The sequence below is a fragment of the Triticum aestivum genome, chromosome 3D, assembly GCF_018294505.1.
Source record: "Triticum aestivum cultivar Chinese Spring chromosome 3D, IWGSC CS RefSeq v2.1, whole genome shotgun sequence".
Classification (NCBI taxonomy): domain Eukaryota; kingdom Viridiplantae; phylum Streptophyta; class Magnoliopsida; order Poales; family Poaceae; genus Triticum; species Triticum aestivum.
In genome coordinates, this window is record NC_057802.1 from 67,553,807 (window position 1) to 67,566,101 (window position 12,295).

Sequence of the window (12,295 nt, forward strand, 5' to 3'; positions counted from 1 at the left end):
ACCATCGCAGATCTGCTTCAACGCCACCGACAGCCATCGCACCCCCGATGCCTACACGACGCCGCAAGAGAGGTGGTACTTCGTATCTCCTCAACTTTTTGATCTCAACCAGAAAATAGATCTTAACTTGGTTACTCTACTTTCTTTTCAGCTCTTAGAACTTAGTTCTTAGTTCGAAGCAAACAATGGCTGCTAAATATCATTTCTCCAGTTTGCAACTTCGAATCTGCCATGGCACAGTCATAATACGGTTTAATTGATCATGTTGTTTCTGTGGTGGTTTCTTTAATAGAAATCGGAGGGGAAACCCTCTTTTGCTAAAAAAATTATGCTTAGAGTTTCCCCCTTTTTTGATCACTATACGATCAGAATACGTGCTTCGTGTCATAATAGCACTGCTCCACCCATCAAGCTAAAAAAGCTTAGTTTTTCAAATACGAATCTAATATTATTAAAATAGAGTTGTTTAATTGGTCAGCTAAATGTTCCTAAATTAGTTTCGAAAATGCATGTTCGCCGCTCGGGTGTGTATCTCTACAGGGTGCCCACGGTGGGCCGGCCCACCCTGGGATTTTGGTCGTCCCAGGCCTCGATTCCTCTCTGTTCTGCTGCGCGCTTCCGATCACTACTCGCCCCCAGCCGCCTGCCACGCCGGCGACTTGCCGTCCCGGACGGCATGACTCTAGGAGGAGACGCCGGACTAACAGGAGGTCAGGAGCCGCTCGCCCAACAGCGTCACCGCTGCCCAGGCACGCCGTCGTGCCTACCTTTCCAGCCCGTTCAGGGCTCAGGCATGCAGCACCCACTAAGCCAACCCGATTTATCCTGAGATACGTCCTCAACACTCAGCAGCCACTCCTCATCACCCATTTTCTAATTGATTCATTACTCATTAGGCAGGACTGTCATTAGGGTTTGTTGTGTGCTCAGTGCTACCTAAACTTAATGGTTCAAATGTATTTCGGTAATCTTTAGTACCTGTAAAGTTCATAGGGTTTTCAAAATTCCGGCCCTAGGAACAGACACTAGTCATTTTGGATTGTTAGTCGTAGTGACATTGACCCAGATTACTACTGCAAGCCAGGTTTGTTGACAATTTTACTTGTCTTTCTTACTCATTCGATATAATATCCAATTATTCACGTCGATTAGTTGCAAACAATAATTTCTAGACAAACTTCTTGATTCAGATTTTGGACGGTCTCTTACTGCAGTTACAGTTCTGCATACTTGTCCTAGTAAGCTCACAAGTAAATGATTGATTCACTACATCTATGCTTACCTTGTCATATTTGTTGTCAATATTCTTTTAGGGTGGACCACCCTGTTTCTAAATACTGGAACCGTAGACATGAGTGAATAGTATTTCTCTATGTGATCTCTTCCATCATGTGTGGGCAACGAACACTGCATTATATAGAAAGAAAGTGTCATTTCCAGCTTTTACATAGGCTTCGATCTTTTACATGGAATACAATTTGCCTCCTTGCTTTGTGTCGCACTACCAACACTCCACCCTTGAAGCTAAACATTATGCCACTCATAATTCCTTAGTTTATTTGTTCAAATACGAATTTCATATTATTCTAATGTTCCTACTTCAGTTTTGAAATGTGTGTCTGCCTGTTATAGAGACATAAGGGGTTTGTATTTCTGTATGTGGTCTGGTCAGCACAGTTGGGGGTGAACTTTGCATATGTAGGGGTTTATAGGGAGACACTCTTCGAGTTGAATCCGCAATGCATTCCATAGATAATCTGACTACTTTTTATGTTTTCATGAATCTCAGATTCTGAACAACATCATAATGATTATGAGCTTGTGCGCATGGAAAGAATAAAGCAGAACAATGCCATGGCTGTCAAACTTGGCATTAAGGGACTGAAATCAAGTCTGGATGCAATGCAATGAAAACGCTCTCCACCTACAGATTCATGCTCAGAATATTATCCTAACAGTGATTCTGAGCTAGAGGGAGACCTAAGTCAATGTAGCTCCCTAGTGGAGGAGTCAGAGGAAGATACCCTATCTTATTCACCCATCAAGGTTCTTGCCCTAACTTTCCAAGGTTATATTGGTCGCACATATCTTGCAACTAATGCTTTGCATTGCTTCTACTTTGTTGAACTACCATTAGCTTAGTTTACACATCGTGTATGTGAATATGCCCCGCCTATCCATTTTCAGTACATATTCCATCTATCATCATACCATATTTATCCATTCAAATGTTGTTCTTGTGTATCAGACGTTCAAAAGGAAGAGGGCGATTGCTAATCGTGGAGGAGCACAAGCAAAGTATTTGGAAAAGGTAGTGGCACCTGATAATTCCCATTAGGTGTAGTTGCAATATCACCTGACCCACAAAACACCCCAACTCTAGCAGACTCTAGCCCTACTACACTGGTCATTTCGGATGCCCCAACTCAGCAGACCCCCACTACAGCAAACATTATGATTATGCCAGTTGACATAGCACCAGCTCTACGACGCAAAACCCCCATTCTAGTAAAGAGTACACCAAATCCAGTTACCAAATCCCTTTTCGAACCAGAGAGAGCCCCAATTGCAGCAAATAGGACCCCTGTTCCATTTCTTCCCAGTTTAGCAGATGAAGCTTATATTGTTGTCAGGAACTTTGTGCGCATCTTTCCTTCATGGAAAGATTATACCGCAGACACAGAACAATTTCCAGTCTTCCTCCGCAACTTACGCGTAAGTAATGTACTAATGTTATTCATGGTCATTACTGCATATGTTTTTGCTGACAGAAGACACAAGATTTCATTCTTTTAAATAGGCGAGGACCAAACTGGATTGTGAAGACGAGCAAGGGTTGGTTGCGCTTTTCAAGCACTCGTTGATGAAGTATCGTTCCTACCTGAGGCAAAAGCACTTTGATGGCAAGCCTCTAAATGAAATTTCTGTAAAGTCTCCGGAGCTACATTTATCCGACGATGACTGGAATAATCTTGTTACACATTGATCTCGGCTGCAGCGTAAGGTACTGTCTATGATATCACATCACAATTTGAACTACATTTCTGCATTTGCCTTAACGTCTCACTTGTACGAAAACTGTTAGCAGAAGAACATTCATTCTCAAGGGACCACAGAATCTCGCAACTATACTGCACACTGCATTGCTCTTGTGAGTACCTCTTGCCCTGTATGACCATACTTACTTTCGTAGCTATTTGATTATGTAGCATCACTGCACATGTTAGCCTCGTTATCGTCCATTTGGTGGACATTATAAGATCCGTATGGACTCTTACATAAATTTAGAATCAACCCAATGCTTTTGAAGAGGTTTAGCTCTGCATTCCTCTTGTAAGGACTGAATGTCGTCTATCACTGTACTTACATTAACAACTACTCCCTCTGTCCCATAATATAAGAACGTTTTGTACAGTACACCAGTGTTCAAAACACTCTTGTATTATGGGAAGAGGGATTGGTTCATTGTGTAGCATTTTGCATCTTATCTCCCTCGCCCACCATTTACTAAAAAAGATCAGATCTATATTTAATCTTACCAAAAAGTAGAATACACAGACAATGCCAGTGCAGAAGTGTAGCCCATTGCTCTTGTCAGTACATTTTGTCCTATAACGCTTGTACTTCCAGGGATTGGTAGTTGATTATGTAGCATCAATCTGCATCTTATCTTCATTATCCTCTATCCCTTCCAGTATTATCATATCTATAATTACTCTCTACAAAATGTAGAGTACAGGCAATGCTTATGAAGAAGATTCTGTGCTGAAATTCTTGAGTTATCCTTCCCTTGACATGGAGAAGGGCATTATAAAGCCGGTGTTAACTGTTAATGTAAGTCAGTCCTTCTAAAGCCTTTATCCTCAACTGTTGTTTAATTTGCTCATACTCCCTATCGTTTACTGCTGTTTAGTTTGCTGTTTCTACCAAAATGCATGTTCGCAAGAACCGTAAGTTCTAAGTTTTACTTGTAAAACCAAATTCCTTATTCATACCATGCACATTACTCAATACTCCCTATATGTATGCTTGTTTTTGTGGATCTATAATCCAGTGTGTGGTGAAGCAGCCCACGTTTGCACCTTGTCATCTCCTGTTTTATCTTACTGATGTGGCTGATGATATGAACAACATGCCATGCACATTAACCAAAATAGATACAATGATTTTCTTTGCCCTTCATCTATGCTTGTTATGTTGACATGGTAATCCAGTAGTGTGGTGAAGCTCCCCGCATTATGAACAATGCCAAATTATGCTATTGATATTTTGCATACTCTTTATTTTCTAATTTGAAATTGGATGGAATTGACAGCACAGTTATCATCTTTGTTTATACACGTGCAAAACCTGTCATCTCTCTGCTTTGTTTCAGGGTGATATGCCTGATGGCATGCACAAGTCTGCTGAAGGCTATGAGACAAACCCAACATATATTGCAGCAAAGAAGGCAAAACATCTTGAAGATAGCGAGACAACCCCAAAGTCTTGTCTTGATGCAGTGTTCAAGTTACTTGAGACTAGTAGTCAAACAAGCTCATAGAATTCGTTGTCTGAATCAGTTCGACTTCTTCAGTCCCAAGTTCTAGCAGAAAGGCATTCTGCAACTCAACTTTGACTTGAAGTCCTATCTCTAAGAAAGATTGCGGAGAACACCAATGAGAAGCTCATCGCTAAACAGCTACACCTGGAAGCTATGACCGACATGCTAGGCCGGCCTCACAACCTTGCTCAGCAGCTTGCACAGCAGTTCCCGCTCAAGGCTAACCTTTCTTGAACTGTCTTGGAAGTGGTCTCGGTTCAGTATTATTTTGTTACGCTGCAATGGTGCCCAGTTTTTGTAATCTGCTTCTTCGTGCGCTTTATGATCACTGGTGGCGAACTTCGATGCCCACTGGATGTAATATACCATAAATCCTTTATTGTATAGTGTAGGTTTATTCTTAGTTACTATGTCGTAATTTGTTTATTGTATACAGTAGGTTTGTTCTTAATCCCTACTAGTTACTGCCATCATTCGCTATCTGAAAAAAATCAGATGTAGTCGATCGGGCCGAAACATTCGCCTCTAACGGGCCTGGTTTTTAGCGGGCCAGAATTGGGCCGGCCTGCATCTTTCTTAGGCCCGAATTATTGGGGCCTTCACACTTTGCGCGAGGCCCACAACTTACACCGGCCTATATTTTAGTTGGGCCTTTTGTGGACCCAGCGCTTAGTTTGGCCCAGGTAGCTTTGGGCCATTAACAGGCTGAATATTGTACTGGCCTGTTACGACCCAGATGAAACCATGGGCCTTTAGCATGCCGAAATGCATGTTGGGCCTCAATTTTCACTAGTCGTCGACGGGCCTTCAGCAGGCTGAAACGTAGACCGGGCCTTTTTGGGCCCAGTTATATCACGGGCAGTTACCAGGCCGAAACATATCTCGGGCCTTAGTTGGCCCACTGATATCATGGGCCTTTAAGAGGCCGAAAGCTTAGTACAGACATCAACGAGCCGAATTATGCGACAGGCCTTTAACAGGCCCAAAGTCACCTTGGGCTTAACTGTTGCCACATTTATCATGGGCTGTTAGTGGGCCCGATGTCCCGTCGGACCATATATGGCCCATGGGCAGCGCGGGCCATTCCCAGGCCGAAAGTCACACCAGGCTGAAATGGGCCCATGTCTACATCGGGCCTCTAACAGGCCGAAAGTCACTCGGCTGTAATTGGGCCCAAATATTCGGCGAACAAATAACGGGCCAGATCTGGCTTCAGGCCGTAAATGGGCCCAAATATTCGGCGAACAATTAACGGGCCAGATCTGGCTTCGGGCCGTAAATGGGCCTTTATTAAGCAGGTCGTTATTGGGCTGGCCCACTAGTACCTGAGTAAGTACTACGGGCCTTTGACAGGGACAGCCTTTTTAACCTATATGGGCCTCTGTTGGGCCCAGCCACATGTCGATGTATCGTAGGCATGTCTCCTCCAATGGACGGGCGACATCTGGCCCACTGACGAGCTGACAGGTGTTCCCTCCGGCCAATCAGGAGTTTACACGTGGAAATTTCCCATTGGTCCCGGCTGTTAACGGGTTATCGGATCCAAAACCGGACCCGATAGCTTAACGGCGTTCCGTTACGGTGGATGCCACGTGTCGGTCACCCTTGACGAAAGCACTTCTATGACGCGCGATTTATCGTCATGGAAGTGGACACTTCTGTGATGATAATTTTGGTAATGTCATGAAACACTTCTACGACAGCACAGGTTTGACTATCTTGATCCTGTCATAAATTTGTCATGGATGTACATGCATGACAGAAAACGTGACCTACTGTGACAAACACGTATAATCACGGAAGTGTATTTTTTTATAGTGCCGGTCAATAACCAATAGCGGAACCTGGATGCTCATATTGGTTCCTACATATTCTACGAAGATCTTTATCGGTCAAACCGCATAACAACATACGTCATTTCCTTTGTCATCGGTATGTTACTTGCCCGAGATTCGATCGTCGGTACCCTCATACCTAGTTCAATCTCGTTACAAGCAAGTCTCTTTACTCGTTCTATAATGCATCATCTCGTAACTAACTCATTAGTCACATTGCTTGCAAGGCTTATAGTGATGAGCATTACCGAGAGGGCCCAGAGATACCTCTCCGATACACGGAGTGACAAATCCTAATCTCGATCTATGCCAACCCAACAAACACCTTCGGAGACACCTGTAGAGCATCTTTATAATCACCCAGTTACGTTGTGACGTTTGATAGCACACAAGGTGTTCCTCCAGTATTCGGGGGTTGCATAATCTCATTGTCAGAGGAATATGTGTAAGTCATGAAGAAAGCAATAGCAATAAAACTTAACGATCATTATGCTAAGCTAATGGATGGGTCTTGTCCATCACATCATTCTCTAATGATGTGATCCCGTTCATCAAATGACAACACATGTCTATGGTCAGGAAACTTAACCATCTTTGATTAACGAGCTAGTCAAGTAGAGGCATACTAGGGACACTCTGTTTTGTCTATGTATTCACACATGTACTAAGTTTCCGGTTATACAATTCTAGCATGAATAATAAACATTTATCATGATATAAGGAAATATAAATGACAACTTTATTATTGCCTCTAGGGCATATTTCCTTCATATTTAACCATGTGGAATCTCTCCCTTTTAATGAAATGACCAATTAAACATTGTGTACCACATATAAATTAGTTGTTGGCCATTTTCTAATGATCCTAAAAATGAAAATGATAGGGACCCTATGAAGTGCAAAATCATTCATTAGTGCCACATATTACTCCTGGATCCACAAGGCAATAGGCATGATTGTTGGCCCATTGGCCAACTTAGTTAGATCTTGACAAACAAGCATTTGAACCAAACAATTTAGACAAACAAGCAAGTGAATTGTGTGTAATTGTCTACACTGCTGGATTACTTGCCGAGAACCGCAGACAAGCATGCCGCCATAGACATCACATGTCATAGTAATTTAAATGAAGTGACTTACTGTAGCCCGATGTATAGACTCGTTGTACCTCTTTTTGTTGTAACATTCTTTAAGATATCCCTGATATCCCATACAAATAAATATAGTCCTTGTAGTTCATTGTTCCATTTATACATTTGTCACAACCAATTTTAATGTCATATAATGGCTCAAATGAATTACTGGTAGATTGTATACAACAGTACGAGAAGGGTGCATGCTTAATGGGTGTGCTTCTTCTCCGATTTTGCTAGTTCCAGGTAGCAGCTCCAAGAGAAAAAATAGTTTGCTAGTTCTAGTTGCCAGCTCCATAATAAGCAATAACGACCAATTAGTCTGGCAACTTAGGAAGATCTAGAATGCACATAAAGTTATATTCGGAGCAGTGTGACAACTTAAAAGGTACTACATGATATACAAAACAATAGTAGCAGGAATGAAGTAATAGCGATCATTTGATGTTGTAAATTATGACAAAACAAAATAATTGGGCCTAAACGTTCATTGACTTGTATTTCATCATCAAGTACACATAAGTTGCTCACTGTGACAAGTTTTAATCTACTATTTCTAGTAGAACAACACGATGCGGAATAAATTGAATGTAGATATGTACGAATTCTAAGCTACGTTATTACTGCTAAGAGAATCAATGTAGTCATCACTTGTTGAAGAAAAGTACTTGGTTCTCGCTGGCGTGTGGGCGTCATGGGCATCCGTGGGAGCCCGTAGTCATGTAAGTTTTGTCGAGGCTGATGGTGTTGCGGTGGTTGTCAGTGTAGGTGAAGCGGCTCCGTTGCTTATGTTCCGGTATCTATTAACGCCCAGGAAGCTAATCTGCTCTGGTGTAGTGGATGACGTCATCACTTAAGCGGATCCAGTGTGGTGGACAACAGGGTCCGTGAACAGAAAAGGGTCAACCCTAATCACACACACCACCATCCAAAATTCATGAAATTACATCAAAACCTAATCCTCTTGTGATGAACCATGATACCAATTGGACATACCTTCCATGACCATTCGTCCTAGCTAGTGTGCCCCATCTCATCGCATCGGCTGCGACAAAACATGGGTGCCACCATGGAGTTTAATCCTACCCTCTGATGAACTTCATTCCGGTTTCGGATGTATTAATTGCCTTCTCATGACTGCACTTTGTATCATATTTTAGGGTTTTTTTTTCATTGTAGATGTAGCATTTTACTGCGATCGTTTGCCTGTTTTTGTTTGATTTCACCAAGATCCCTGGAATCACGAGATTGGGAACATTCATTAGAGAACACTCATTTTTGGTAGAATATATGTTGATTGGATGCCATAAAACCTTCCATACGATGAGAAGATGTGTTAGGAAACTGCATTCGGCTCTCCAGAATGAACACGATGTGTGGTACGAGCACAACCACTCGTAGAAGCGGTCATACGGCACGGCGTCGTCTCCCTTGGGTCGACTACTTCCATCTCGTGCAATCGGATCTGACAAACAAAGAGATTCTACCATACGAAATAATATCAAAACTTCACCATCGGTAGGGGTCCGGAGAGGGAATCAATATAAGGGTCTCCAACTCACTATTGCTTCAATCACATAGACCACGACATCGATCTCCATCATCATCACCCATGCCATCAACACCAACTCTTCCATCCATCTTGTTGTAATCCTAAACCAATTGTGGATTCATAAGTGTCTCGCTTCAATCATTCCTACGTTATTGATAAGAACACCTTGATGATGTCTTGTGCCTCTATGTCTGAGTAGATCCCTATTTCTCGGTGAGATGGAGGAACCCTATTATTTATATGAACCGAATGTCAACAAAACACCAAGTCCAGCACACCATAACGCCACAAACTTTGTGCTTTATCGCGTATGGAACCCTAAGATCAACTTGGTATATGAGAGCATAAACAAGTTTAATCCCCTAAATCACATGCCTGGCTATGTGCATATACAGCTGGGACGATCTGATCGCTTTCTTTCTCACAGTACATATACAGTTGACTCATCCATGCCATATATGTGCAATTAATTGTACATCAACTAATCCCTAGACTAGATCGATGACCATGTGTCGATCTCCCAAGCCAATTCAGCATAACACCAAAACGAAGTAAACTTAACTGCGTATACAAGGATAATCCACGGGCCTAAACCAAAAAGAAATCTACACGGCGCGAGGTCGATCGATCACTTGTGCGCCGCCGCCCCAGCGCCGCGCCCCATGTAGGACGTGATCGCCGCCGCCAGCACCGACTGGAAGCTCGGGTCCGAGGTGATCGCCTTCGCGATCGTGTCCGTCACCGCCGGCGCGGCCGCGGGCGCGCCATGGACGACGCCGCCGCTGGACGTTCTCTGCAGGTACGAGGACGAATGGGCGGCGCCGTACAGCTGCTCCGCCCTCGTCGTCGCCATGCCCAGGCCGAAATGCTGCCCCATCGCCGGCAAGGAGCTCTTGCCGTAGTACGGCAGCCCCCCGGCGTACGGCGCCAGGTAGCCGCTGCTCCACGCCGCCGGCAGCGCCTTGGACTCGTACCCTGCCGCGTAGGGAGACTGGTACTGCTGCTGCATGAGCGAGTGCGGGGCGGTGAGGTCGAGCGTGACGGTGGGGCAGGACGCGATGGTGGAGATGGTGGTCGGGCCCAGGAGCCCCGCGGACGGGAAAGGGAGGTGGTGCCCGTGGGACGAGGACGAGGAAGAGCCGGCGAGCAGCATGGAAGCAGCGGCGGAGGTGGTGGACGCCATGGCCGCGGCGGCCGGCGGCAGCGGGTGGCTGTGCGTGCCCTCGTACGTCGTGATCAGGATGGACATGTCGTCGGCGCATCTCTGCACCTGCTTCCGCACCGGGCAGGACGGCGCCACGGTGCACCGGTAGTAGGCGCGCGGGCACGGGTTCCCCTTGGAGATCTTCTGCCCGTACTTCCGCCATTGGCACCCATCGTTCATCTGCTCATCATCAACACACAAACATGGTTAGCTCATCATGATTTTGAATTCAAAAGTATTTTCATCATGAAAACACGTACAGAATCTTGTACTGTACGTATGTATGTTGTATGCGCGAACGTACCGTGGGGGTGTCGCATTTGACACGGACGGAAACCCTAGCCTTCTTGGCCTGCTGCTGGAGCACCTCGTCGTCGGCTCCGTCGACCCCGGCGCCGGGGCTCTTGCGCGCTTTGGTCGCCGGCGGGCACGCGGCGGCCGGCAGCCCGCTACCGGGCGCGGCGTCGTCGTCCGCGCTGCTGTCGGAGCTGAGGTTCATAAGGGGCGTAGCCGACGGGCGGGCGGCCTGCCTGTCGTCGCCGTCCGTAGAGCGACGGCTGCTCAGCCCGAGCGACAGCTGATCGTCGGGGTCGGTCTCGGTGCCGGACGACGACGACGACAGCGACCTCTGGTGGGCGCCCTTCGGGCGAGCGTAACCGCCGCTGCCGAGGCACAGAGAGACGAGATCGTCGGTGGTAGCGGTAGGCGCCGGCGCGGGGGCGGCAGGGAGCTTGTCGGCGGCCGGTGCTTGGTGCTTGACCTTGACGGCGTCCTGGAAGTGCGTCTGGAGCGACTGGTAGTCCCTGACGATGTGGGAGAGCAGCGTCTTGAGGCGCTCGTTCTCCTCCCTCACCTCGCCCATCTCCGCCTTGGTCGCCTCCAGCTTGTCGTCCTGCACATGCACAATACCCAGGAGAAATCATTAGATGATGTACGAGCGATTCTTCATAAAATAAACACACATGGTTCGATCTTTAATTTGGTGCAATTCATTCTCAACTTGCTTCTATTTCTTACATGGTACTCCTAATTAACCAGCTCTCAATTTGACTTTCAGATCATACGGAGTAGTTTGCAGTACCTTGCTGGTGGTGATCGAATTTCTTTGCGTGGACGGGAAACTCTCGAGGACCATTGGAAGCGCGCTTGCGATCTGCAGGCCAAAGAATTGAAGCTAATTCAGTTTCAGCTGGATCTCAAGAACGAACATGTAGGGTACACGCTCATCGATCAGCAACTCAACACTGCCGGGTTAACATGCATCTAGTAGACAACTTAAAGGGATGTGTGTACATACCTCCATGGTCTCCGGCTTGTTCTCCTCTTTCACCGGCGGCGGCCTCTCGACGGCGACGTCCATGGACGGATCAGTCACGAGATGGCGAACCTGCAGAGAGGGAGCTTTGTTTGCTTTGGATGAGCAAGAGACGCCTTGTGGTTGCAGCAGCCCCGCGCCCTCCTTATAAAGAAGGATCGGAGTCGAAGCGACGACGACGACTAGGACGACGAAGCCTACACTTTCTGACTCGCCGGGGATTAAACTAATGGATAAACAGCAGTTGCTGCGTGCTCCGCGTACCAAATCTCAAATCCCAGTGCCCGGCTCCTTAACCTACCGTACCATCACGGCGGCTCGGTTGCTGGTTCCCGTCCAGACCAGAGCGAGCGAGAGAGCGAGCGAGCTCATAAACAATGTCAACGCGTGTACCCAGCCTCCCTCATGGGCAGCAGGCAGGCAGGCAGGTCTACCAAGCTAGCTAGCGAGCGAGTGAGGTAAGCAGGCTGCCTTGGCTTCCCCATTCCCCAATATAATACCGCCCTCGCGCGCGGTGGTCACCACCGGCCGTGGCCGTCGTCAGCGTCGTCGCCGCCCACAACGTGTCCTGCAAGTCGCCGGCCCCCTCCCCTCAGCGTTGGTTCCGCGAGCGAGCTCCCTCCCCTCCGAATGCGGATCGCACGCACGCACGTACGTGCGTGCGACCTTCATTGTGCAATCATCCTTCCGTTTTGCTCTGAGAGAGAGGCTTT

At 46.5% G+C, this 12,295-nt stretch overlaps 1 protein-coding gene across 1 annotated transcript; it reads right to left on the minus strand.

Moving 5' to 3' along the window:
- Positions 1-9,453: 9,453 nt before the first annotated feature.
- Positions 9,454-12,026, minus strand: LOC123074144 (probable WRKY transcription factor 72). The gene is made up of 4 exons (XM_044497065.1): positions 11,565-12,026; positions 11,349-11,420; positions 10,572-11,159; positions 9,454-10,447 (listed from the first exon to the last, which is right to left on the minus strand). The coding sequence occupies exons 1-4, from the start codon at positions 11,625-11,627 to the stop codon at positions 9,692-9,694; spliced, it is 1,479 nt and encodes a 492-aa protein (XP_044353000.1). The 5' UTR covers positions 11,628-12,026; the 3' UTR covers positions 9,454-9,691.
- Positions 12,027-12,295: the final 269 nt, after the last annotated feature.